Source organism: Malurus melanocephalus, unplaced genomic scaffold, assembly GCF_030028575.1.
Source record: "Malurus melanocephalus ecotype Western Australia unplaced genomic scaffold, MMel_1.1 scaffold_616, whole genome shotgun sequence".
In the NCBI taxonomy this organism is placed as follows: Eukaryota; Metazoa; Chordata; class Aves; order Passeriformes; family Maluridae; genus Malurus; species Malurus melanocephalus.
Window position 1 is genome coordinate 180,865 of NW_026623848.1, and position 26,549 is coordinate 207,413.

General features: G+C 54.4%; 4 protein-coding genes across 4 annotated transcripts in view; 3 read left to right on the forward strand and 1 right to left on the reverse strand.

Moving 5' to 3' along the window:
• Positions 1-1,305, forward strand: part of OXLD1 (oxidoreductase like domain containing 1) — a 2,026-nt gene extending 721 nt beyond the window's left edge. Inside the window, exon 2 of the mRNA XM_057383250.1 lies at positions 128-1,305. Within this exon, the coding sequence (XP_057239233.1) occupies positions 128-519 (392 nt within the window). The 3' untranslated portion in view covers positions 520-1,305. The remainder of the gene's footprint in view (positions 1-127) is intronic.
• An 814-nt stretch (positions 1,306-2,119) lies between these two features.
• PDE6G (phosphodiesterase 6G) lies at positions 2,120-2,730 on the forward strand. Its single transcript, XM_057383225.1, has 3 exons — positions 2,120-2,358; positions 2,436-2,476; positions 2,565-2,730. The coding sequence occupies exons 1-3, from the start codon at positions 2,213-2,215 to the stop codon at positions 2,639-2,641; spliced, it is 264 nt and encodes an 87-aa protein (XP_057239208.1). The 5' UTR covers positions 2,120-2,212; the 3' UTR covers positions 2,642-2,730.
• Positions 2,731-2,987: 257 nt separating this feature from the next.
• On the reverse strand, positions 2,988-4,478 carry TSPAN10 (tetraspanin 10). The gene is made up of 3 exons (XM_057383224.1): positions 4,361-4,478; positions 3,539-4,116; positions 2,988-3,332 (listed from the first exon to the last, which is right to left on the reverse strand). The coding sequence occupies exons 1-3, from the start codon at positions 4,421-4,423 to the stop codon at positions 2,990-2,992; spliced, it is 984 nt and encodes a 327-aa protein (XP_057239207.1). The 5' UTR covers positions 4,424-4,478; the 3' UTR covers positions 2,988-2,989.
• Positions 4,479-4,842: 364 nt separating this feature from the next.
• The window catches only part of NPLOC4 (NPL4 homolog, ubiquitin recognition factor), a 24,890-nt gene continuing 3,183 nt past the window's right edge, over positions 4,843-26,549 (forward strand). Inside the window, exons 1-14 of the mRNA XM_057383218.1 lie at positions 4,843-5,005; positions 5,987-6,067; positions 8,335-8,447; positions 9,114-9,293; positions 11,261-11,309; positions 12,112-12,206; positions 12,918-13,041; positions 13,560-13,739; positions 14,504-14,590; positions 16,060-16,131; positions 17,007-17,133; positions 19,305-19,465; positions 25,089-25,160; positions 26,194-26,289. Of these exons, the coding sequence (XP_057239201.1) occupies positions 4,991-5,005; positions 5,987-6,067; positions 8,335-8,447; positions 9,114-9,293; positions 11,261-11,309; positions 12,112-12,206; positions 12,918-13,041; positions 13,560-13,739; positions 14,504-14,590; positions 16,060-16,131; positions 17,007-17,133; positions 19,305-19,465; positions 25,089-25,160; positions 26,194-26,289 (1,452 nt within the window). The 5' untranslated portion in view covers positions 4,843-4,990. The remainder of the gene's footprint in view (positions 5,006-5,986; positions 6,068-8,334; positions 8,448-9,113; positions 9,294-11,260; positions 11,310-12,111; positions 12,207-12,917; positions 13,042-13,559; positions 13,740-14,503; positions 14,591-16,059; positions 16,132-17,006; positions 17,134-19,304; positions 19,466-25,088; positions 25,161-26,193; positions 26,290-26,549) is intronic.

Here is a 26,549-nt window from a genome sequence, read left to right on the forward strand (position 1 = left end):
GTGTAGGGAATGGGGTGGGGGGCAGGAATTGGGGTGTTGGGAGGACAGATGGGGTGATGGTGGTGGGAGGGGGCTGCACTGGGAGCTGCAGAGTCCTGGGGGTGCAGCAGYCCCCCCGTGCCCCCAGACTGCCATMAKCATGGGGGTCTCGGTTCCCYGCAGCCCCCAAACASCCCCAGAGAAAGGACCCCGCGCCCCCACCCCAACATCTGCAKCCTCCGGGAGCATTCGGACACCGCAGCCAAGGCTGGCAGCACCTCGGACACTCCGGGCAGTGACAGCAGGACAGCCACCCCCGATGGTGACAGCGGGGACCCTCCTGCGGTCCCCCCGCCGCCCACACACTGCTGCGGGACCGGCTGTCCCAACTGCGTCTGGGTGGCATACGTGGAGGAGCTGCTGGAGCAGCACCAGGATGGYGGAGCTCGGGCTTTGGARGCCGTGGAGCAGCACGTGGAGGACGAGAACATCAAAATGATCCTCAGGATGGAGATCAGGCTGCGCTCCAAGAAGGACTGAGCCTCCTCCACGCCCCCCAAAGCGGCGGGGATATCCTTGGGGTGGGCAGATTTGGACTGGGGTTATTTATAGTGTTTGTTGTGTGCTGAGCACGGGATCCCGCGGGTGTCACACGAGGCTGGGTCACCTCCCGTCTCAGAGGGAGCTGCCCTTGGGGACAGGCAGYGGCTCAGGCCCRTCCTGAKCCCCGGATTTCCTGGGAGCTGGGTGYTGTGCCCTCCCCATATGGCAAATCCCTGCCAAGGGCAGCCCCCACGCCCAGCCCTGCCCCTCCTGTGCTCCCTGCTGCAATTTAATCACCTTGGGGGGATTTTCAGCACCTTGGCTGTGCCCTGGCGCTGGGGAGGGGCTCAGGGGGGCAGCGTGTGGCCCCGGGCACGTGGGAAGGGAAGCAGCAGCCTCCTGTCAAGGACAGTCCTGGCCCTGGTTGCTGCTCTCCAAGGTGCCTTCTCTTCCTCAGTCCCTTCTGCCTCCCCCTTAAATCCCCATAAAGTTGTCCCAAACCCCTCCAAGTCCATCCTGGGGCACTCACAGCCACTGAGACCCACGCAGACCCCCTCACATCATCCCAGGACAAAGTCCCCAAGAAGCCCCAAGCCCTCGAGTGTCACTCACTAAYGAACCCCAATTAAGAGCCAGGCTCTGCTCTCTGCCAGAGAAGTAAATGGTTCTCCATGGAAAACACTCCTGGATCCCTTTAATCCTATTTGTTGGAGCCCAACTAATTGCAGCTAGTGGCAGGGGCTGAAGTTCAATTAAAGTGTGCCAAGATTATTCCATTTTTAATTGCTTTAGTGCTGGATTAGGGAAGCTTTGGAGTGACACCAGCCCTGGGCTGGGTCTGCTGTCTGGCCGGGATCAGGACCCCCACCCAGGATGGGGACTGGAACGGGGGTCCTGTGGGTCATTTTGGGATCGAGGGGCACTGGGGGAATCTCTGGGAATGGGGATCCCCCAGGAGAGGAGGCAGGATTCCCCCCACGTGGGATCYGCTGCCCACCCAGCACGGTCAGGACTAATCCTGGCACCTCCTCCCCACCAGAGAGGAGAAGGACACCGGATTACCCCTTGGGAAAGAAGGGAGGTGAATAATCCTATTACCCCTGGGCAGGATAAATCTCCCTCCCCGAAAAGCCCCCCAGAGCATCTCCAGCCCTGGGACGGAGGGAGCAGCTCTGGCCTCGGGACTCGTGGGACTGCGTGAGTTGGGGGTGTCCGGGATGGGATGGGGGATGCTCTTCCTGCATCCAGGAGCATCTCCCTGGGTTGGATCCTTCTCCCCAGGCTCTGCATTGGGGCCAGAGCCGGGGTTTGGGCTGCAGAATTCCCATTCCTGATGCCATGGCCATCCTCTGCTCCCCCTTTCCCCACCCCTACAGACCCAGGACAAGCCATGGGAGGGGTCCTGGCAGTGCCCTGAGGGTCCCCAGGTGTCACCTCCACACTGGGGTGGGGCACAGGGGATGAAGGAGCAGCAGCTGTGGTGCCCCCCCCGGGATGCCCTTCCCTGCCTTTGGGGACTAACAGCTGAGCTGGGCTGGTCAGCATTGTGGGGAGGGGGCTCCCCAAAGCCCATCGGGGGCTGGAGGGGCACTGGGTGGAGGAGGTGGTGTCCCCCATCCCTGCAGAGGGGTGAAGGTGACCCGGGATCCGCAGGGAACRCCGCGAGCAGGGGCTGCCGGCCCCCACAGCCATGAGCCTGGAGCCCCCCAAGCTGGAGGTCAAATCGGCCACCAGGGTGACCGGGGGACCCGCCACCCCYCGAAAGGGACCCCCCAAGTTCAAGCAGAGGCAGACAAGGCAGTTCAAGAGCAAACCCCCCAAAAARGGGGTGCAGGGGTGAGTGGGGAAGGGTCCTGGGGTGGGGTGGGGGCCCTGCCTGGGGGTCAGGCCGGACRATCCCTCTTTCCTTGCAGGTTTGGTGATGACATTCCAGGCATGGAGGGGCTGGGAACAGGTAYGGGAATCCACCCCCCTTTATGGGGTGGGGGTCAGGGGTTGGGCAGTGGAGGGGTCACTGCCACAACTCTGTCCTCTCTCCTCAGACATCACTGTCATCTGTCCCTGGGAAGCCTTCAGCCACCTGGAGCTGCACGAGCTGGCTCAGTACGGAATCATTTAGGATTTAGGAGAGCTCCCCACCCCTGTAGTGCTGTGTAGATCAAGGCTCCCCTGCCTGTGGGAGGGGGCTCAGCTTGGAAAAATGCTCATTAAACCAAAACGAGAACAGGAGTTGGTGTCATGGGCTGGGGGGGAGGGAAAACGGCTCCCCAAGGCCTGGGGTGGGATGGGCAGGATATGGAGGGGTTCAGGATCCTGATGAAGTTTATTTGGGGCTGGACCAGCACTCCAGACCACCCCAAACCCCCACCCTCCCACCTCCAGACAGCCACAATGTCCCCTCGCACCCTGCACTGGTGACAATGATAGGATGGACAAGACACAGACGGGTTCAGGATTCTCACAAAGTTTATTTGAAACCGGACCAGCCCCGCACATACCCCAACCACCCCGCTGCCCTCACAGCCACGATATCCCCGAGCACCCTCAGYGCCATGAGCGCTCCCACGGCCTCCACCAGCACCAGGACGGTGGCCCCGGTGGCGATAGCCCCGGCTTGGCCCCGCAGCCACGCACCCAGCGCGGCCCCACAGCCCTCCGTGTGCACCAGAGCCCCGGCCGCCGCCGCCCCCAGCCCCAGCACCCCAAAACCGCACTGGGCGTTGGGGACGGAGCCGTTCTGCAGCGCGTCCTGGCAGCAGGAGGATGGCACCCCGCACGCCTGCACCCCCGGGGCGCTGCAGTTGAAATACCTGCGGGATGGACACGGAAATGTGGGGTCACGCACATTTGGGGTGCGGGGAGGGGGTCCCCTGTGCCCCCCAGCCACACAGCTGGACACCAGCCATGGGTCCCACTCATCCCTCTCTTATCTGGACACTCCCAGGGCTGCCCACCCTAAACACAGACCCCACAAGGAACAGGGGGGTCCCCCCAACACCCCGCAGCCCCGACTCACGGGTTGCTCTCCCAGTCACGGTAGGACTCGAGGCCGCAGCACTGCAGGCTCCGCTGCACCTCGTCCGCCAGGAACTGCAGGTCGGGATCGTCCCGGTAGCGCAGCAGGCACAGGAGCAGCAGGTCCCGCAGCGCATCCCGCAGCCTCCTCCGTGCCAGCAGCAGCAGGAGCCCCCCCAGCACCTGCAGCCCCCCGAAAGCCAGCACAGCGCCCAGGAAGAAGCGCAGCAGGCAGGGGCTGGCACGGAAAGCGCCCAAGCAGCCGGCCAGGGACACGGCGCTGGCCGCCAGCCCCGCCAGCACGAACAGCAGCATGGGGTCCGAGCCCAGGGGCACCCCGCCCTTGGCCAGCAGCCCCCAGACCCCCACGGCCAGCACCAGCAGCCCCAGCAGGAGGAAGAGGAGGTTCCAGAGGAAGGCCAGGCAGCGCACGCAGCGGCTGAAGGGGCTCAGTTTGGGGGGGTCGGGGTACCACAGCCCCTGGTCCTGCTCAGCCGTGTCCCCGGGTAATGAGGGGCCATCATCATCATCATCATCGTCATCGAAGGAAGAATAGGGCAGCTCCACCAGTCTGGACGCCTGCACGGACAGAGAGCCACTCACAGCCCCCCAGAAATGCCCTCGTACCTCACCCCACAGCCAGACACTCTCACGGGCTCCTGGAGCCGCCCTACACACCCTCGCTGAGCACAGGGAACCCCAAACTCACCCCTGCTCATCGCGGGGAGCCCCTCAAAGGCCCTGCCCCTAAACGACCCCCAGAGCTGCGGGATGCGGCACAGAGCCAGCACCCTGGTACCCGGGTAAGGGGTGCCGGCGTTACCTGGGGCAGCAGCCGGGTGCTCTCCCCGTGGGGCTGGAACAGCCGGACTCTGCTCAGCGCCATCACCGCTCCCCCGTACCGGACCCCAGTCACACTTCCATCATGTGAGGGGCTGCGGGCGGGCCTAAATGGAGCTGTGTGTGCCGCCCCACAGCTGGACACGATCCCCCTACCCACCCATCCCCGCAGCTGGCCCCCATCTCCCCCTGCTCCACAGATGGACCCGAATCCCCCTCCCCAAAACACCGCGGCGCCCCTCCGACGGGCAGGTTGCGTGCGGAACTAAAGAACGAGKGCGGCGGCAGGGAGGGACATCTGTATCCGTGGCACCGAGGCGGTGTGGGGGACCATTGTGGCGGTGACACCGAGGCAGTACGGGGGGACCATTGACGGTGGCACCGGGATAGGAACCTTGTTGCGGCGGAACGCGGGCGCTGGGCGCGGGGCCGGGGGGCGGGCGCGAGGGCGGGCCGGTCCCGGGAGGCGGCGGGCCGGGCCGGGAGGAGCCGGGAAGGACCGGGAAGGGACGGGACGGGAAAGGCAGGGCCGGGCCGGGACAAACGGAGCGCGACGGGCCGGACCGGGCCGTGTCTGTGCGGCGCGGCGAGCCCCGGGCCCGCGGGCAGCGCCATGGCCGAGACGATTGTGAGTGCGGCCGGGGGAGGGGCGATGAGGCAGCAGATTCCTGTGGGGCCGGGACGGGGCACCGGGACGGGGGGCCGGGGTCGGGGCCGGCGGTGTCCGGGCCGGGCAGCCCCACGAGCGGCGCCGCGGGCGGGTCCCCCGTGGTTTTACCCCCGGGGTTGGGGCCGTGACCCGGCGGTGCCGCTCAGCCCCGGACGGGGGGATCGGGAGAGGCGGAGAAGGGGCTGCTCCGTCCGGTGAAGGGCTCCCGGTGCCGTCCCGGCGGGTTTGTGCCCGGGAGAGGAGTTGGGAGAGTGGAAAGGGGCTCCTGCGGGGTGACGGCGGGACACGGCCAGCTGCCCGTGTCCCCTCCCGTGTCTGTCCCTTGCCCCTGTCCCCATTGCCACCCTCSCGTCCCTGCCGTGTCCCCGTGTCACACAGGAGCAGTTGAGCGTCCCCTTTAGAACAGCTCAGGTCCCTCCGCTGCCCCTCAACACTCCGGGACACCGATATTCACATTCGTTCCTTCCCTGCGTGTCCCCGGAGGATTCCCCTGGCCTTTTTCCCCCCGGATCTGCCGGTTGTTGCCATCCGGGAGCTCGGGTTTCTCGGAGCAGCTGGAGCTCCGTGTCTCTCCCCACTCCTTCGTTACCGGGGCTCAGCCACAAACCAGTGCAGTGCCCAGTAACACCAGTTAGGCCGGTGCCTGTGTGAATAACTCCTCCGTGAAAGCTCTGATCCACCCTCCTGAAGGTCTAATTTCATCTCTGAGGTCAGAGCTTTGGCCAAAGGTGTTTTCCTTGGAGCCAACTCCTGCCAAGAGCCCGGAGCGTTGGAATGATTCCCCTCATGCTCRCACACATCACCCAAAACTGCTTTCCTGGATGATTCCAGGCCCTGTGGAAGATGGAAACAGGAGGGAGGAGTGGGGGAATGGCAGTCTGGGTGCTCAGGGTGGACCCCGTGCCCCCCATTCCTGACTCGGTGTTCCCTCATTCCCAGATTATCCGCGTGCAGTCGCCGGAGGGAGTGAAGAGAATCACGGCCACGAAAAGAGAAACAGTGGCAACGTTCCTCAAAAAGGTACCTCAGGATCTRCTGTGCCTTCCCATGGGATGGGGCAGAGCTCCCCTGGCTCTGTCCCATGGGAGATCCACGTTTAACCTCACAGGCAGCAGCAAGGGATGGCATTCCGTGTGGAAAAACACATTTTGATTGGTGTCACTGCTTTGTTTCAGAGGGAAAATAACAAATGTAAAGAAAAAGCTTCCTCAGCTTCTCCATTGAGGTTTCCTGGGGTGGGAACTTTCCTGGGAAGGATGCTTTTTAGGGTTCTCCTAAAGAAGTGGCAGCTGGGAGGCAGAAGGGGAGCTGTGGGATGGTCTAACCTGCTGCTCCGGGAGGGATCCAGGCCTGGCTCAGCTGCTGGATTTAGGCTTGGAATATCATTTAGATGTGCAGTGTGTGCCCCTGATTTTCCAATATGGATTTGGAGAGAGGAAGGGAGGGATTGAGTGARATTCAGGAGCCTCTGGGCTGTCCTGGGGAGGATTCCCAGCCTGAAATGATGGGAATGCACCGGGGGGAGCTCTCAGGATGGCGCTGGCTCTGCTGTGATGCTTTAGCAATGTTCTGTGTTCTTTAGCAATGAACAGTTYTCCATTTGCTTCCCTCCTGGAGCTCTTGTGGGTTCTTTGCTCTGTGTATTCCCAAAGGGCCGGGCAGGTTCCCATTCCCTGTGAGAGGGAARGGAGTGGGACAGGTGGAAACCTTCCCTTTGTGAGTCACTGGCTTTGCTCAGAGCTGTGGCCCAGACACAGCAGCATTCCCTGACAGCATTCCCACCTGGCCAGGAGCAATCCCCGTGTTTTTTTTCCAGGGCTGGCTCCTTGCAGCCCCAGCCCAGGGARGAGGAGCTGCCAGGATCTCTGGAGCCAGTGCAGAACAAGCTGCTGCTTTCCAGGGCTCAGGTTACCCGAGGGAACAATCAGGCTGGAAAACACTTCCTGCCAGGACAAAAGCACCTGGAATTGCCTGTTGATCTGGGGAAAGCTCTGTCCTCTGGCTGAGCTGGAGACAAGACGTGTTTGGGTTTATTTCCTGCTGCAGGGTTTGCTTGGAAGAGAAAAGTGGTGAATTTTCCCAGCTGAGGTGTGTGTTTTATCTCAATCCAGGTCTCTCCTACCTGTGCTGCGGATTTTAATGCTGGAATGTTCACCCAGGGGGTGGGTTTGGTGTTTAGGGGGACAGCTGTAATTAGAGAGGTATCAGATTGCTGCTTCCATAATGGGAATTAACCTGGATCTGCTCCAGAARTGTTCACAGAATCAGGGGCTGGAGAATCTTCCCTGTCTCCTGTGGCACATCTTGGGGAAAAGCACCAAAAAAAGTCACTGTGGGTGTGCTCAGGGCAGAGTCAAGTCAGGAATCAGCTCAAACCTGTTGATGGGATTTGTCTGCCCCCAAAAATGGAATTGTGTGGCCTGAGGAGCAGGAGCTGATCCCTGTGAAAGGRTCCCATTCACAGCGATGGCTCAGTGCTGCAAATCACAGCCGAGCTGACAGGAAAAAAAAAATGCTTTTCATGGCTTTGCTCATGTGATGGCTCTTTGTGGCTCATCAGATTTGTCCTGTGGGCAGGATCCTGTCCCTGACTCCGACTAAAGACRCGGGCATCGTTTTTATTAATAAAAATAAAGGCCTTTCACTTCAGAATTTAGGGCAAAACTTGTCAAACAGACAAACTTTAAACACCACTTTTTAACTGATGGAGTTCTCAAGTGGCCAAATGTGCAAATTATTTTTGCTGGGAAGAGGTGTTGGAGTAATTCCAAGAAAATCAGCCTTAATCTGAGCTGGGAAAACCTGCCTGGGGACTGTGGGGTGGCTGTTCCTGGGGGGAATTTCATAGGAGAGAGGAGAAAAAGGGGGAAAATGGGATGGAACAGTGAGAAGAGGTTGAGTGAAGCAACTGGGGGTGGGARTGGAGCTGAGTGGAGTGTGGAATTCTGGTGACAGGAGGATGGGAATGATCTGGTGYTGTGTGCTGGTGCAGCTGGAGCAAGAAAACCAGGATAATGGAGAAATTTCCCCCTCCAGTCATGCAGTGCTTGCCTGGCTGTAGCTGAAACTCTGCATTTGTGTTGTGTGAGGCAGAGACAGTTCTGGTGAAGTTTGTTTAAGCTCCTGTTTTAATTTAAACACATTGCTTGTGTTTCCAGGTGTTTCCATTTCTGAGCTCAGGAATGGGTGGAAATTGAGCTGAATTTTTGCAGTAGAAGTTCCMTGGGAATAGCTGTGGCTCTGAACCCCTTCCATGAGGCTCCTCACACCTCTTCCCTGTGTTTCAGGTGGCAAAGGAATTTGGRTTCAGGAATAATGGCTTTTCTGTGTACACCAACCGCAACAGGACCGGGGAGATCACGGCGGCGCAGAACAAATCCCTCAACCTGCTCAAGATCAAGTGAGTCCTCACGGGGAGAGGGCTCTGCTTGGAGAGAAAAATCACATTCCAGGAGTTCCCAGCTTCCAGGGGCACTGGTGGGATTGGTGGCTGTGCTGGAATCACAGTGACATGGGAGAGGTGGTGGCTGTTCTTTGGGTCACTCCTTGGGTTGTGTTTGCTGTGGGAAGGCTTTGTCCCAGCTTTCCCTSYYTAATCCCTGCTTTCMCCTCTTCATCCCAACTTTCCCTCTYGTGCCCCCACTTTCCCTCTCTCATCCCCAACCTTCCCTGCCTTATCCCCCCATTTCTGTATCCCTGTTTTCACCTTTTCATCCTTTCCTACCCTCCCACTCCCTGTTTCCCTCCATCACCCCTCTTTTCCTCCATCCCATCTTTCTCTCCCACATCCATGTTTTCATTCCTTCATCCCCACTCCCTCCTCCATGTTTTCCCCTCAGTTTTGTCTCCTGATGGAAAGATTGCATTTTTTTTTGCAAATAAAAGCAGGAAGAGGTGGCTCACAAGTGGAGCAGCTTCCACCTGTGCTGTTCTGGTTAAAATCTGTGCCCCATTCCATGTTTTTCCATGGTTTGGGAAGCTGGCTGCCTKCTGGGAAGCATCTCCAGCTTCCTGTGTGTTGTTTCCCTCACCTCCCACTACCCCTGTGCTGTTTCCCACCCTGCAGGCACGGGGATATGCTGTTCCTGTATCCCTCAAGCCCAGCTGGCTCYTCCTCAGAGACCATGGACACCTCTGTCTCCCAAAATTCCCGGCCTGGGGGAGCTCCCCAGGTGGTGGAAGATGAGATTGACCAGTACCTGATCAAACAGGATGGCAAGATTTACCGAAACAGAGACCAGCAGCTGTAAGTGGGGGTGGGTTGTGTTCCTGCCCGTGGATTTGGGTCTCACCAGAGCTTGGAATGTCATGGGCAGCCCAGCAGTCAGGAAATGTACTGTGGGAACTGCCTTTGGCTCCATTCTGAGTGTCCTGGGGATGTTCCCAAGGGAAAACAGCCCCTGTCATTGTCCTGGGAGGTTCAGTGAAGCCCTGGTGAGCCCAGGGAGGAAGCAGATGCCCAAATCCTGGGGTTTTTGGTAGGAAGGGCTCACTGGGAGCAGCATTGTTCTGATGGAAGAGGCCCTGATGCTCATGCTCCTGGATTTTGTGCTCCTAAAACACGTGGAATTCTCTAGATTAGAATGAACACTCTGTGTTCTTCCTGGACAGGGTCAGATGGGATATTGGGAAGGAATTCTTCCTGTGAGGGAGGTGAGGCYCTGGCACAGRGTGCCCAGAGAAGCTGTGGCTGCCCCTGTGGATCCCTGGCAGTGCCCAAAGCCAGGCTGGAGGGGCTCAGAGCACCCTGGGATGGTAGAAGATGTCCCTGCCATGGCAGGGGTGGARTGGGATGAGCTTTAAAGTCCCTTCCAACCCAAACCATTCCAAGATTTGCTGTCCCAAGCACTCTGTGCCTTCAGATCCAGCCACTCCTTATAAAGGAAAACACGGAAGTGAAGGGGAGGACTGGAAGTATCCAATGGCAGAGGTTTGGAAGTGGGACTTGGGTCTCTGCCTGCTCTGTTTCTGGCTTCCCTTCATCACGTGCCTGTCTGACCTCTCTGTGAAACCAGGGAGTCCCTTTTGCTCACAAAAATGCACCAAAGTCCAACTTCCCAAAGCTCTTCYGTGCTAGAGGCTTAGGGAAACAAAGCAGCTTCTCTTTTTGTAAAAATAACACAGCAATGAGTTAAACCCACCCAAAATCTGCTCTGGTGCTGCCAGAACTTCCTCTGCTGGGAGGGGGCTTTTATTGCTCAGTGTAAATGACCCARRCTGRGTCCTGGTGTCTTGATTGTAGCCTTGGGGCTGGAACCCTCTGGAATAAGACCCTTGAAAAGGTTGGAAGGAAAATTTTAAAGGCAGGAATTCCTSCTAAAACAGAATGATCTGCCCTTCCCTGTGGTGTTGTCCTCCACGTGGTTTATCATCAGTGCTGCAGCAATGAGGAAGTTTGTGGAAAATCCTCACTGGCCTGACCATAAATGATGGGATGTCACATCCCTGGAGCAATAAAGACAAACCCCACCACTCTGTGGCAAAAACATTGCCTTGAACCTGCCCACATTTTTCAGAGGAATCGATGAAGTTGTTCCTAGCTGGGAGCTGAGGCCCAGGGGAGGCTGTTGAGGATAAAAGGAGTTGTCTGGGCTGGTTCCTGGCTTTGGGAGCGTGGATCAATCTCCAGTGAAGGATGCTGAGTGCTTTAGCAGCATTTAATGCTGCTTTCTGTACATTATCTCCCACAAAACATCCTTAAAAGCACTCCTGCAACTGGATCCCATCCACTGTCTCCACAGTCCCACCTCCTTGCTCCTCTCCAGGGCCCTTCCTTTGGAAACCAGCACTGACCTGGTGCTGGGGGATGTTTTATTGTTGGTTTAGGGTTTTTTTTACAGCAATCACCACAAAAGGAGATGTTTCCCCTCTGTAACTTTACCCAGCASGTCTTTATCTGCCCAATAACACACATTTCCCTGATTGTTCCAGCCTTGCCTGATAAAGGATGAACATTTTGGGTGGYTTTTTGTTAAAATCACCCTGCCACRTGGGCTGAAAATTSTTTGAATTTCAAGGGTTTGAATTCTTTGAACTTGAAGGGTTGTAAAACCTGATCTGACAAGAATTCAGGTGGCTTTTGGGATACCCACACCAAACTTACTGCAGAGAAACSTTTATAGGTTGATTTTCCCATGATCAAATAAGATTTATTCCTCTTTCAGTTTCCAGGTGAAATGAGATTTAACCCCAGTTCTTTCTCTCTCTGCCCAGGTGTCGCCATGGCCCTTTGGGCAAGTGTGTGCACTGTGTCCCACTGGAGGTAAGAGCCCCAGRGAGGTGCTGCAGACTCACACCAGTTCCTCCCAGTATGAACACTGTTCCTCTGGGTTGGAATCCTGCCCTGCACTGCAGGCTCTGGGATCACTAAAGCTCGAGGTCTTTGTGCCCCTGGCTTTATCCTGGTTAAAGCTGGTTTTMTGCAGTAATGAGTTTAACAGAAAGTACTTAAAAAAAACTCCATTTTCCCTCTGTCCTCACTTTTTCCTGGATTTTTTTGTTTCATCCTCTCTCTCCTGGATCCCAGCACTTCCCATTTTAMCCACTCTGGTGCCYAGAGCAGCTGTGGCTGCCCCTGGATCCAAGGCYCCTCCCAACCCAAACTATTCCATGATTATCCAGGTTGAAGCAGCTTTAGAGACACCTCCAAACGGGCTGGGCTGTGTAATTTATGGCACAAAGCAGCAGCACCCACTCCAGAGGGGATCCTGGACATTCAGGATAGCCATTCCCTGCTGCTGGAAGTGCTCTGGGAGTCCTTGGCCATGTTGGAACAGCTGGGCCTGTTGTTTGTTGTTAGATATCGAAAGAAAAAAGCTCTTTGCCATTCTGGTTCTGATTTGTGGGGCCAATCTGTTCCCAGAGCAGGAGGCCACCATAAAACTCCCCGTTGTAAAGCTCCACTGTTTGCATCCCAGTAGTAGCTGCCTTGAAAATGARCCTGAATTTCCTTGATTGCTTCCACATTGGTGGGGTTGAGTGTGGAACATGCATTTGCTGAGGGATCAGGGTGTTATCAGACAGGTGTGTGACCTGGCTCTGCTCTGTGTGGTGTTTTTTGGCAGCCCTTCGATGAGGATTATTTGAACCATCTGGAGCCTCCTGTGAAGCACATGTCATTCCATGCCTACATCAGGAAGCTGACTGGAGGGGCAGACAAGTAAGGAAATCTCTGATTTTAAGGGAATCTGGTCAGGGCTTCAGGTTTTTTAACACAAATGRAAAGTGTTGGACACGAGGATTGAATGGCAAATGGAGGAGAAAACACCACATTAAAAATTGGATAAAAGGGAAAGGCAGGGGAAAAAAATAAATCTGTCTTTGTATTTTATGTCCCCATTTTATTTGTGTTTTTCCCTTTTCTGTGGTAATATAATTCCTTCCAGGAAACRCTCATGATGGGGGGGAGGCCAAATGGAAGGAAAAAGATTCCCTTATTACACCARTAGTTCTCAGACTGGGTGGACATTAGTTACACAGAGGTTTAATCTTCTCCCTCCCAGACCACTGGGATTTTTAAAATCTCTTTGRGAGATGCAGCTCAAGTCTATGAGATTTGAATTTGAAGGGAATTTCCCCTTCCAGGAWGCCTTGTGCACATGAAAGGAGAATTTGGCATAGTGCTACAATCTCTGACTTCCCACATGCTCCATAAATTACTGTTCCAAAAGCATTTACTGTGGTGACAGCAGCCTCTTCTTCCTTTTCTTCCCCMTCTTCCTTCTCTTCCCCTCATTCTTTTCCMTTTTCTTCTCCTCTTCCTTCTCTTYCCCCTTTCTTCCCCTTTCTCTTCCCCATTTCTCTTTCTCTTCCTCCTTTCTCTTCCCCTTTCTTTTTCCCTTTTCCTCTTTTCTGTTCCCCCCTCTGCCAGGGGGAAGTTTGTAGCCCTGGAGAACATCAGCTGTAAGATCAAGTCGGGGTGTGAGGGACACCCTCCCTGGCCCGAGGGGATCTGCACCAAGTGCCAGCCCAGCGCCATCACCCTCAACAGACAGGTGAGAGGAGCTCGTGGCTCCTGCCAGGGTTACCTGGCTTTAATTTGGGAAAAGTGRCTTCCAAAACAGCCAACTTGGAGCAGATATCTGGCAACTCCAGGTCTTCAGGCCTTGTGGAAAAGGGCTCCAAAATGGGTCAGAGTTTCCTCCTAATATGGAGGACTGAGCTGGCAGCATTAGTGATGAATCCCAGTGATGGGATTCATTTTTCTATGGGATTTAAAAGGCCACTCAGGTTCTTGTTTCCTCTAAATGTCACTGTCCTGTTACCTGCAGAGGTTTTTGGGGTGAAGGTCCCAGTGAAACCCCCGAGGTGCTGGGGGTGCTCAGCACATCCCACGCTCCAACCTGAGCAGGGAGCAGAATTGAGGGGTGGGAGCTGAGCAGGGGGAAGAGGGAGGGACCCCCCAATTTCCCTCACCCTGCTGGGCAGGATCCAGCTCCGGAGGGTGGTGTGTGTCCTGGGAAGGGACCCGAGCCAGCGGAGGACGGCCTGACRCTTGAACTTTGTCAAACAGAAATACAGGCATGTTGACAACATCATGTTTGAGAACCACACAATTGCAGATCGCTTCCTAGACTTCTGGAGGAAGACAGGGAACCARCATCTGGGCTATCTGTACGGCCGGTACACGGAGCACAAAGACATCCCGCTGGGAATCCGGGCGGAGGTGGCAGCCATCTACGAACCCCCCCAGGTGAGCCCCAGGGCCCTCAGTGCCTGCTCAAAATCAGGGAACACACAAACACCTTCTYAGTTTGGTATTTCCAGCTGCAGCTCCCCAAGGAAAGCTGTCAAACTGTCCTGAGGAAAAGAGAACGTGATTTATGTCCTTAACATCATTGTTAGTTGCTGCTGCAGAAAGGATTTTAAACCCCAGTTTTGCTTTTTTGTTTTTTTTCTTTTTTTGCCCTTGGATGATTTAAATCCAGRGTGACTGTAACAGCAAATTTCACTTTTAATCTTAACCTTGATTCCTGGCTTTCCAACAGATTCTGTGCTAGGAAAAAATAGCTGCAGCCTTGTCTTCAATTCTTTACCAGCTCACTGAGAAAATTTAAGCAGTTTAATTAGATAGAAAGAAGTCTAAATGAATTGAAGGCAAAATGATGGAGAGGCTGAGGATGGGTTTGGCTGGAGCAGCCRGAATCCCCACTAGGTGGGGCACGGCACCGCTCCTCAGCCGAGTGCTCCTCATGTGTTTCCTTCCTCCTCATGGTTTCTGCACGGCTGCCAAGTGAAATCCAACAGATTGTCAGTGGAAAAGGAACAAATGGATCCTTGTGAGTGTGTGTGTGTGTGAGAGCAGAGTGGCAAGGGGAGATTTCTGAGGTGGCACCAGTCTGGGGATGCCAGAGGGGAAGCCCAGACCTCTGCTCCCATCCCCTGCCTCACTGCCCACAGTGGCTGTACTGGTTTTTCCCCAATTCTGTGTCACTAACCAGTGTCTCTTTGCTGCAGATTGGCACCCAGAACAGCCTGGAGATCCTGGAGGATCCCAAAGCCGAGGTCGTGGATGAGATCGCAGCAAAGCTCGGCCTGAGAAAGGTCAGGATGTGTCGATCTCATGTGTGTGGCAGGGAAKTGGTCAGCAGTTCTCTCCAGCCCCGTGGGGTTGTCCAAGATCTTTTGGGTTACCTAAATCTCAGTRTCAGCAGCTGTTACATTTTTGGGTATAAAACCCAAATCCAGAGGGTTTTCCTGAGCACAGCCCCCTCGCAGGGCTGTGTGGCTGCAGTCAGCTGGAGCAGAGTTGCACAAACACCATCTTCCCTTTCTCCCCCATCCAACAGGAGCCATTCCTGGGAGCATCTCCCTGGCAAGTGCTAATTTGGCCCAGATGGAGCTGGAGTAGCCTCTGTGCTGTTTCCAGGAGCAGGGGCTCCCCTTGGATTGTTCCCCTCCTCGGTGCTGCAGGGAATCCGTGCTGTGTTGRGTTAGGGGTGCAGGTCCCCCTCAGTTCCAGCCTGCCAATCATCCCATCAGGATCCCCTGRGTTCCTGACAGCCTTCCAACCTGCRCTGATGTTTTCCGGTTTGGGAGCAGGGTTGGTATCCTGGGAATGCCAGGAATGGGATGTACACAAACAAGATTTGACTTGCTGGAGAAAACCCGCCTGGGAGAAGGCTCAGTGCAGACTGTAAACATCTGGGGAGGGCTTTGTTCTCCCAGATAAGATCCCACCCCTCGCCAGAGGCTGGAGTAAAAGTTCTCCGTGTGTTATTTATTTCCATGTTTTCCCATCAGATATTTTTAATCCATGGGACTTAACACGTCACTGAGTGCTGGGTGCAGGGTTTGGTCTGTCTGGGGAGTTGGATCAGTTCTACCTTGGAAGGGTTAATGCTGTGGGAGCTGTGGTTGGCACCTGGGTGGAGAGGGATCATCCCAAGGAGTGTGGACATGCCACACCTCTGTGGAAGGATTGATCCCAAAATGTTTGGACATATTCCACATATCACACGTGGTATTACAAACACACTCCGAGGTGTGTTRTACCACAAAAAGCAGAAATGTGCTYTCTGGGATCAGTGCAGCCTCCAGTTTGGAACAAATCACACTCCAGTATGAGCTTTTCCTTAACCAGTGCATTCAAGGTTTGAACTGGGATTGTKTGAGAGGTTCAGACTGGGGCCACACGAGCTGCTCTGTCACCCGTGGGTGCTGGATCCCACTCCAAACACTCTGCAGGAAATGGTGGGGCTGGGTGCGGGTGGTGGCACAGAGGCCTCTTGCAGCCTCCAGATCTTTCCATGAAAAAATATTCCATAGTGAAACCTAACACTGCAGGTGCCCTGGCCAGCCAGCTGGCATGCTGCTGCTCCTGGAAATGGGATTCCAAGGAGCCCAGCACAGCTGGGAGAGCCATTCCCTGCAGGCAGTGTGCACAGGGCCGACAGGAGCCAAGAACATCGTGTCCTGTGAGCAGAAAATGTCTGAGCTCTTCAGGTTTCCTTTTTCCTTCTTTATTTTGTCCTTTTTTCCCTTAAAGCAACGTTCTCCATCCCCCTTTGTAGGTTGGCTGGATATTCACTGACCTGGTCTCGGAAGACACACGGAAAGGCACGGTTCGATACAGCAGGAACAAGGTGAGATCCAAGTGTGACCCAGCAAATTCCAGCTGCTGTGCCAGGCAAGGACCTGAGCCACGGCTGCAGGTGACACTGGAATTCTCRTGAGATGGGGTTTTCCAGGCAGTTCTGAAGGAAAAGGAGCTGGAACTTTTGGAAATGTTASGGATTGAGCTGTTGGGGGAGCAGGCAGAGCTGTGCAGCCTCTTCACCCTCGTGCTTTGAGGAGATGGAACTCATAGAATCATAGCATGGTTTGGGTGGGAAGGAACCTTAAATATTATCCTGTTCCCCCAGCCATGGCAGGGACACCTTCCACTGTCCCAGGGTGCTCCCAGCCCCAATGTCCAGCCTGGCCTTGGGCACTCCCAGGGATTCAGGGGCAGCCACAGCTTCTCTGGGCACCCTGTGCCAGGGCCTGCCCACCCTCACAGGGAAGCATTTCTCTCCAATATCCCATCTATTCCTGTCCTTTTTAGGATTAAGAAAACTCCAGGGAGTGGAGGGAATGGGGGGTGTGAGGGACAAACCCAGTGAGCCAGAGTGACTCAGAGGATGTTCCCATGGGCTGGGCTTTGTGACACATACGTGGCTCAAACTTCGACCTCCTCAGCTTCCTGTCCTTGTAAACCCAGTGATATCCATATTTGGAAAGTGAAACTTGGTTTTTCAAAAAGAAAAAAAGGTGTGTGGAGGTGGGTGGGACTCGASGTGGGACAGTCCTGAGCCAGCCCAGGGCTGGGGAGCTGACAGGTCACATTCTTGTCTCAGTTTTCCACGAAAGCRTGTTTTCCTGGGGTGTTGGTCGTTTTACTTGGCTGCAGCCCAGRGAAATAGGTCTGGGCTACGTCACCTTGTCCTTTCACTGATTGGAACCCGTGCTGTCCCTCCAGGACACGTATTTCCTGAGTGCAGAGGAGTGCATCACAGCTGGCAACTTCCAGAACCAGCAGCCCAACATCTGTCGCCTCTCTCCAGATGGGCACTTTGGATCCAAGTTTGTCACAGTTGTGGCTACAGGTACCAACTGCTCTCTGCCCTCTGGGTTACACCTGAATTATCTGTTATTAGTAGAAGAATGTGCCAAAAATCACGTGCCCTGCTCCCTATCTGTCCTATTTATCTATTTATCTGTCCTATTTATTTATTTAGGAGTKTATTCTATCAACTAAAATACTTTATTGTTCTTTGCTTTATCCTCTCTAGAATTATTTCCTCAATATTCATTCGCCCATTTTTTCTACAGCTATTAAAAGAGATGTATTTGAAGCTAAGCCCCACCTCTCTGACCCAGAAATCACTCCCTGCCTGCAGCCAGGGCAACAACTGTTGCTCACTTTTTGTTTCAAATCCTTAAAGCGCCAAATTCTGTTGCCTGGAAGCAGCAGTGCAGAACCACAACACTCCAGTTCCTCAGAGTTACAGATTAGTTCCTCCTTCTGGAGGTTCAGGAGGGATCTTTACCTCCCTCGTGTTGCTGTCAGGGAAACCTGACAGGGAAAAAAAAACCTGTCAGGGATAAAAAAAAAAGCTGTTTGGAAACATTTTTTTTTTTTGGCTGAGTAAAACAGAAGCTCCTGCAAAGTGCTTATGATTAAAGCCTCTGGTTTTAGCCGTTTTCAGGGAGTCTCCAGAGGCACCGTGGATGGGCTGGGCTGGGAGGGGGGACACTGGCATGTGCTGGGAGGGCTGGAGTGTTCCCAGTTCACTCTGTTCTTCTCCATGGRATGACACATGTCTTCATTTAAACCTTCCCTGGAGCAGAATCGCTGGTTCTGGCTCTGTTTAACACAATGAAAAAACCCTCATGACTTCCAAATAACATCCAGAGTGAAAAGTGAAAGTGGGATGGGACATTGCCTGCCCTGAGCCTGGCTTTGTAAGGGTTCCCAGGGCCTTTTTTTCAGTGAAAAAGCTCTTTTTTTAGTTAACAGGCCCATGCTTGTACATTCCAGACTGCTAAACACATCCATCTCTCATTAAATATAGATCTGTATCTCTCTTTTTAATATATATATTTATTTAATTACTCTTTTTTTAAACAAGGTGTTTTATTGAGCAAACACACTGTGTTCAGGCCTTCCCCYGTCCTGGTCTATGTTTAATTTCTTGGAGTGTTTGTTCTGGAGCAGTGAGTGATTGAGGTTACGGATCAAAGGGTAGAAAAGGAATATTTCCTCTTTGCTGTTCCAGATAATTTCATTCTCCTCTGTTCAATCAGCCCAGCAGGTTTTATTTAAACACTTGAGTCCCTCCTTTTGTGCTGCAGAAATGTATTTGGATTTTGGATAGTTTGCCTCAACTTTGCCTTTAAATCCTCCACATGGTTTAATTCCTATCCCCTCCTGAATTCCTGGCTTTGGAAATAGTAACGTTTTCCTACCATCTGCCTCCCTCCTCTCTTTCCAGTTGTATTCCAGTGACACATGACCTGATGTTGCTTACATTATCCAAAWGGAAGCGCCAAGCATGTGATCCTTSCATGAGCCAGGCTCTTAATTCCCACTTTCCATGTCAGATTTCCACCAAACCATCCAGTACAGGCTGAGAAAACACTGTTCAGGCCTGACATGGCCAGGTGATCTGCAGCTCWGGGATCCTTGGCAGTGAAACAGGCTCACAGGAGCTGCATGCCTGGTTTTTGTCTGGAAAAGGAGGAGATACCTGCAGGGTGATGCTGTCAGAGCCCCCAGAAGGGCAGCTCCTCCTCCTTGGAGTTCCTGGCAGAGCATTCCTGCTGTTCCCTCAGCCCTGTGCTCGTGGGATAGCTGTGGAAATGTGTGTGACTACAAAAATGGGAAGTTTAAAGGGAATTCTTGCCTAAAATTCTTCCCATCCAGCAGCATCAGCAACTTCATCTTGGTGTTCTCACTGTTAGCCTTGTGTTTAATCATGGAGTCTTGGAATTGTTAAGGTTGGAAAAGAGCTCCAAACCATTGAGGCCTACATTAGTGCTGCTCTTCCAGTTGTTTCTCTTGGAATTACACTGGGGAAATCACCCCTGTGCAGGATTTTCAGGAAGTTTTTCCTCATGGGAAGGGTTGTGACATGGATTCCCCACCCCTGGAGGTGTCCAAGGATGCTGGGCTGGTGACAAGGTGGGGGTTGCTCACAGGTTGGACTGGGTGACCTTGGAGCTGTTTTCCAGCCTCAATGATCGTGGGTTCTTTAACCATCCTCTCCTCTTGCAGGTGGTCCCGACAACCAGGTGCACTTTGAGGGGTACCAGGTGTCCAACCAGTGCATGGCCCTGGTGCGGGACGAGTGCCTGCTGCCCTGCCGGGACGCGCCGGAGCTGGGCTACGCCAAGGAGTCCAGCAGCGAGCAGTACGTGCCTGATGTCTTCTACAAGGTGAGGCCTGAGCTTGGGATGTGCCCCTGGATGCAAGCACTGATCCTGGGGAGCGGCAGGGAAATGTGCATCCAGAGAGAATCCAAAATACTCGGTTTCATAGAGTTGTGGAATGGTTTGGGTTGGAAGGGAGCTKAAAGCCCATCCAGTCCCACCYCTGCCAYGGGCAGGGACACCTTCCACTATCCCAGGTTTCTCTAAGCCCYACCCAGCCTGACCCTGGGCACTGCCTGCTGCACTTTGGGGTTGTTGATGATGGGTGGAAAGTCATTATTCCCCTGCCAGCTGTTCCTGGAGCCCTTCAGCCCCTCCTGTGCTGGCAGGGCTGAGYTGGGAGCTCGGGATCAGGCTCCCTGTGGATGCTGATAGCACTGCCACTCCAGCCCAGGGCTCCCAGTGCCCCATGAGCAGGGACAGAGGAGTTAATTAATGGCACTGCTTGCTGGCTAATTAGCCATCCATCACCCCGTTAGTTATCTCCTTCCTGTCCAGTCTGCTCCTGCTGCCTGTGGTAAAGCTGTCCYTAAAGGAGCATGGGATAAGGAAGGCTGCCTTTGTTTGGGAGGAGTGGAATGAGTGGGTTGTGCTCCAGGAGTGGAGCTGGTCAGGGTGTCCCTGCATGCCCTGAAAACGTGGGATGGGGCAGTGCAGGTTTCCTGTGAGACTCCATGGTTTCCCATCAGTGCCAGACTGCTGGCTTGCCTTGACCCCACCTGCAAACAAGGAACACCTCTGGGCTGGAGAGGRAGTGCAGATGGAATCCTGCTCTCTCTGGAGCAGGCAGTTTCCTCCTAGGAGCTGATAAACCATGGCCTATTACGATGCAGTGGGTGTGCAAAGGTTGGCCCTGAACGTGAGGGGGATGAGATCATCCCCTGGCGTGCCCTGATGCTGCTCCAGAGCAGCCCRGGCTGTGCCACACTCGGGCAGCCTCACAGGAGGTCCTGCAGGTCTGTGGCCCACATGTGGCCCACCCGGGGTGCTGGGAGCAGCAGGAAGCCGGTGGGTGTTCCCAGAAGGGCTTCACTCCCATCCCTAATCTGAAGCAGGGAGATAAACAAAATGGGAACGGATGGCTCCAGCCTTCCGTGGAAATTTCCATCAACCACTGATTCACTGGGTCAGGCTGCAGCTGATTTCATGTTTCAGAGCTTTTCTCCCTAACTRCCCTTTTCACAGAGTGCTCGAGCATGGCCCTGCCGGGTGGGATTCTCCCTCAGCCTTCAAGGGTTTGGCTCTAGGATCCCTTAATTATTTTTTTGAATGTTCTTAAATCTATGGAAAGCTTAGTCACTCCTGGCTTGGGAAGCCTTTGGGGTCCCATTAAATGTGCAAAGCTTGAGGTCAGAGACACTACCTCATCCTGGGATGGTGACAACAGCTGTGTCCAAGCCCTGGTGAACTCCAGGAGGTGCAGCAGCATGGGATGGGATCTTTGGGGTCCAGCACGTTGCTGTCCCTGTGTCCCCAGTGTGATGTGGGAGTTCCCCTCTGTGCTTCCTCATCCCAGACAGTTTGGGGAGAAAGCTGCACTTGGGAGTAGTTGCTATTTTCTCTAGGATTGTGCAGGAAAAGYCCATATGCATTCCCATATGATATCCAAGTATTCATCTGAGAAGTCCTTTAGGATGAGAGGAGCTCTACAGATTAATTCTAATTGGATGAGGACCAGGAGGCCGATGTCTGTGGAGTATGGATGTATTTATAGAGCAGCCAGATGTGAGGCAGGATCCATGGAACTTGGATCTGTCCGAGGGCAGCGCTGTGGATTCACCTCCAGCCTGTAAATGGGAGAAGGTGCTGCTTTTCTTCCATGGGAATGGGAAAGCTGATGGCACTGGCGTCGTCCTGTGGTTTTCCTGAGGCTGCAGCTGTGTGATTTCTGTGTTCCTTTACCATTCCATTGTGCTGGCCCCTCGCCTGCTGCTCCGAGGAGCCACCCCTGTGGAGTTGGCTTTGGACACACGGCCGTTGCTGTCCTGGCTCAGGAAGGGAGAGCTCTGCTCCAGTGGGGAACTTGAGGGGTTTGGGGACTGTGAGAACAAGTTCCTTTGCTCTGAGGTGCCTCCCCAGGTACRATTAGCCAGGAGGAAGAACAGATTTCCCTCTCAGCCTCCTGGGATGTCTGGGAAGCATCAGGGTTCAGTGCTGGTTCCAGCTGGAACAGGGCACAGCCGGCACGTGCTGCTTGGCCAGCTCAGCACACGGAGCTCAGCAAGGACTCCATGATGGAGACACAGACACAGGTCGGGATAAAGACTGGGAGTGAAGATATGATGATGTTGCAATGGCCACTTCACCCCATTTCCGAGCTGGAGGAAGGCGAGCCATGCAGGATATTCCACATGAGCATTTTGTCTTCTATCCTGGAAAACCCTTCTCTTTCCACCTGGTTCTAACAAACAGCRGGATTGATTTGGATTTCACTCAGAATGTACCCTGGGTTGATATTCAACACTGAGGGGTGCTCAGGGTGCAGCTGGGGGATCCCTSCCTGGGGCTGCTGTTCCCCATCCCTGCTGTCCACTGGCCCAGGAGCTCTTCAGTGCTGAGCTGSTCCACCATTAACTGGGGGAAGAGATTCCTGATGGTTTAAAACTCTTGGATAATTGGATTTGGGGGCTGGCTGGCTTTGTCTCTTATCACAGGTATTTGTGACAGCTCAGCGCAAACACAATGTCATCCTCATCTTCACAGTGAATTGCATTTTACAGCTGCCTTAACATCGCCCCAGAGTTTCTTTGGGATGGTTTAAGACAAAAGCTCTTTACAAGCRTTGTGCAAGAGCCCTTTGCCCTCAAGTCCCACACGTGCTCTGAGCTCTCGCTGCWGCTGAGCTGTGTCTGAGCCCTGGCCTGGCACCAGTGACACGTGTCCCATCCCTCCCTGGGACAGCCCCAAGCCAGGGCCCTGCTTTTATTAGAGCCCAGCAGGATTTCTGAGCCAGGCTGTCCTACCATGGCATTGGAAATCCTCTTCCCAGGGAGAGCCAGGCTGCAGGGAGYGTTCACTGGCGGGGAAGGACTTCCCTGGCTGCCCTCCCACCAGCTCGTGAGCCGCCTTAGCCTTAAATGTCCCAGCTGCTCCRGGGAGGAGGATGCTGGATTAGCTCAGCAGGAGTCTCCTGGGAAGGGTTTCAACTCTCCCTGACCTGTCACTCGCTCTTGGAGAAGTCACTTCGTTTCTGTACCTCAGCCACGCTCCCGTGCGAGGAGCAGGACTGCCCGGCAAAGCGCTCCGAGTCAGCAGTGGGAAGAGCAAAGCTGGGATTTATTCACACATGGCAAGGACAGATGGCTGCCGAGCTCCACCGTGCCTTCAGCAGAGGGAGCAGGTCGGGAATAGCGGCGTGGGATGCGGGATGCTCACAGCCTGGGATGGTGACAGCGTGGGATCATCACGGCTGTCCTGGGACGCAGATCGGGAGCCTCCCTCCTCCCGGCTGACAGCTCCGGGTTCCTCACTCCGCTGCTCCCCTCACCCTCTGCGGGTAATCCCGAGGCCACCCAGAAGCATTTCCATCCTGCTGAGGTGTCTGTGCTCCCATCCTTTTCCCTGTTCACCCCCATCCCTGTGCAGCTCCYGCCTCCCTGCACACAGTGGGTTGAAAGGCTCTAATCCCAGCCTTGRTGCAGTCTCCACAGGAATGATGCATTGTCCAGACCCTCCAGGCCTTTGGCTGCTGGGTTTTTGTCTCRGAGCCAAATGCTTGTGGCTCTATTAACTCCTTCCTAGCCTCCTGTTGGAGCGGGTGCCACTGGGCTTTGGGGGTCTCAGGCTGCAGCAACAACGGCACTGGGAGGGTCCTGGTGATGCTGAGCTCAGGATAAGGATCTTTCTCCCAACCTGATGTTCATTACTTTAAAACGTAATTAAATGATCCACGGTAGTAAGAGAGGAATGTTGGTGTTGTGGGACTGTCCTGTCAGGATCAGGACATGTGCTCGGCTTGGGGAGAGCCAAGTTCCAGTCTGTGGATGTCTCAGAGGCCTCAGCAGCATGCCATGAAAAAGMAGGCATTTAACATGGAAATCCCCAGAGGGGGAGATTAAAGCCAACAGGTGCTGGAAAAATGTTTCTGCATATTAGAACTTAATTAGATTGGAAAATGAATTCCAGATGGGCTAATTATGCATGAGTTGTTGCAGGTCCCTTCATGCAGGGGCAGGATTGTGTTTGGGAAGCCGAYTGGGTCTGATTCCTGCCTCTTGTGGTATCACTGAGATCTAGAAGCAGGTTGGCTCTGAGGTCCTGTGATCTCCCAAAAAAAGGCTCCACGGCTCCTCCTGCTCCTGTCGGAGCCGGAAAGATCTGAGGCCACAACCTGTCATGTGCAAGGAGCAAAGATCCTTATCGGGATTGCCTTTCAAAGGAGCTTCAAAGACTGGAAGAGAGATTTTTTTTTTTACACAGGGAACAGTTCCTGGGGACAGGGGCTGTTTGGGGAGGGGGTCGGAAAGGGGGGCTGTGCCTGAGGGGAGCAGCGTGCCAGAGCCTGCTGGGGCGAGGTCTRACTGGGAGTACTGGGAGATCTGAGCGGGAGAGGGATGGTGCTGGCTGCTGCTCTGCATACTTGTGCTGTGTAAACACCAGGGAGAGCGGGGGAGTGGTGCTGGAGTGGTGTTCTCCKGGAGAAAACACGGCTGGGAGAAAAGGGAGGGTGTCCCTGCATGGTGCTCCCTGGCTCAGCCCATGGAATGCTGCTCCCACCCCACACTGCAGGACTGGGACTCRCAGCTTTTGGGGTGACAGCTCCATGTCCAGCTCCCGCCACCAAGAACCCGTGGAACGTCCAGCACGACATCCCTGACTGGGAATTATGGGCGTATGATTTATGTGGGGCTCCGTGAATGATTTATACCACGTTAAGTGATGATTTAGGGAGAAAACACAACCCCCTCGTACGGAATCTTTAATGAAAAGTGTCAGTTCTCCGGGATTTATTTCCGAAGCGGCGTTTGAACCCGGCGTGTTTGACATCAATCACGTCTAATTGTCAGGTTATGATTAATGAACATATGCCGGCCGTTTGTCTCCCTAATTAAACTTTATGTTCCCTTCGTCTGGCAAAGCAAAACAAGTTTACGCCGTGGGATGTGCTGGTTCCAAGGGTCTGGGTATGAGAAAGTGCCCAGATTCCCAATTCCCAGTGAAGAGTTGGATGAGGAACTCCTGGATTTGTAGAAAGGCAGGTTTGCCTCAGCTGAGGAGGCAGAGATGGCCTGTCCCTCTCTTTAAGATGGAGCTGCAGCCTAAATGGCATTTAAATCATGGAATAATGGGATATCAAGAGTTGGGGGACACACAAGGATCATGGAGTCCAACGACCCCAAGAATCCCACCTTTACACTCCTTGGATAATTCCAAGCCTCTCTCAAGATGGTTTGTGGCCCTGCAATCCCTTGGCTSATGAGGAAACAGAGACTCTGATTCCAGAGATGCTGGAATTTCAGAGATCTACAGCCTCAAAGAGTGACAGGGAATTGGGTAGCCCTGCATCACCCATGMAGCTCTTTTCCACACCCTCAATGATGTGCCAGAGCTCAGGATCCTGCGTGGGCAGGATCCCTTGGGCTTCACACCACTTCCATGCTCAGGAATTATCCAACTCTTTTTCTTTCAGGACATAGACAAGTTTGGGAACGAGATCACCCAGCTGGCTCGCCCGCTCCCGGTCGAGTACCTCATCATAGATGTGAGTATTGCATGTCATTGTTTCCCACAGGAGATGCTCAGGGTGGAGCAAACTCCTAACCYACCTCTGAAATTCCCGGTGGAGGTGATTTCTGAGACAGATTATCCTTCTCTCCCTGCTGCTGCCAGGCATTCCTAGCGGGGAGGTGGCTTCCCTGCTCTGTGGGGTCACTGTGGTGCCAGGGAACACATTTGTTTTCCAAGAAGGCACTGCCTGGTGCCTTATCACAGCTCCAAGCTGGCCCAGAGCCACATGGCCGGGAAGCAGCAGCCCCACAGACCCGTGTCCGGGGCACTGCCTAATGAGGAAACTCCAGAGCAGCAATTAGGGATCCATCTCCTTCGAGTGACTCAGCAGGTTGTCCGGAAATGCCTTTTCTTGGAGGAGGGAATTCACGCTCTGGCACGGTTTGGCCGGAGCGGAGCTGCTGCCAGGCACGGCAAGGCTCAGCCCCAGGGCTGGGAAACAAAGTTACAGCGTGGAAGGCAGGAAAGCAAATAATTGGGATGCCAGATGATACCGCTGGAGCTGGAGGTGGTGCCAACAACCATTAGATTCACCCGGAGCAGCCTTCCTGGTCCAGCTGCCCCTGGCACAGGCAGCACTGGAGCACAGGAATTCCTGCAGGAGTGAAGGCACCTGTTCCTGAGATTCCTGGGATGAAAACAGAGGGATGGAACRTGCATTAGGATCCCCCCAGAACCCCCCTGTAGCAGCAGCTGCCTGGCATGGGGCAGAGCTGTGCTGGGATCTCTGTATCCCACTGATCTGTGCAGAGAKGGATGCTCTCTGGAGCATCTGTCAGGACCAAACCCATCATGTCCCTCCAGYTTCCTTAGAAAGGGAACCGAGGGGTGTGGTGATGGAATATCACTTTAAATTAAATTAAAAGCCATCAGATCCCTGCAGGATCCCTCACWGTTTGGCTGAGCTGGAATCACAGCTGTGGCTGTTCTCAGCTACATGGACTTGCTTTCCATATCCTACTGGTCTCTGATCATCCTTCCTTGGATTTTTCCTTTTTTTTTTTCAGATTACTACAACTTTCCCCAAGGATCCAGTCTACACTTTTTCTATTTCTCAAAATCCATTCCCCATCGAGAACCGCGATGTGCTGGGAGAAACTCAGGTGAGGGGCGATTCCTGASGGAGCCGTGTTCCAACACACAGGGACAGGCTCTGCCTCCCTCATGCTCACAGACATCTGCAGAGGGACAGCTGTGCCCTCAAGTCACCCCTTCCCTGCTCAGCTTGCCAAAGTCCTTCCTGCACGGAGCAGTGTCTGCATGCCAATGCCGACTGCCGGCCGGTGCTGAGCTCCTGCCGGATCCATGATGGGATCAGAGCTCCCCGTGCCTGCCAGGCAGCTCCAGAGGGGCCAGGGGCAGC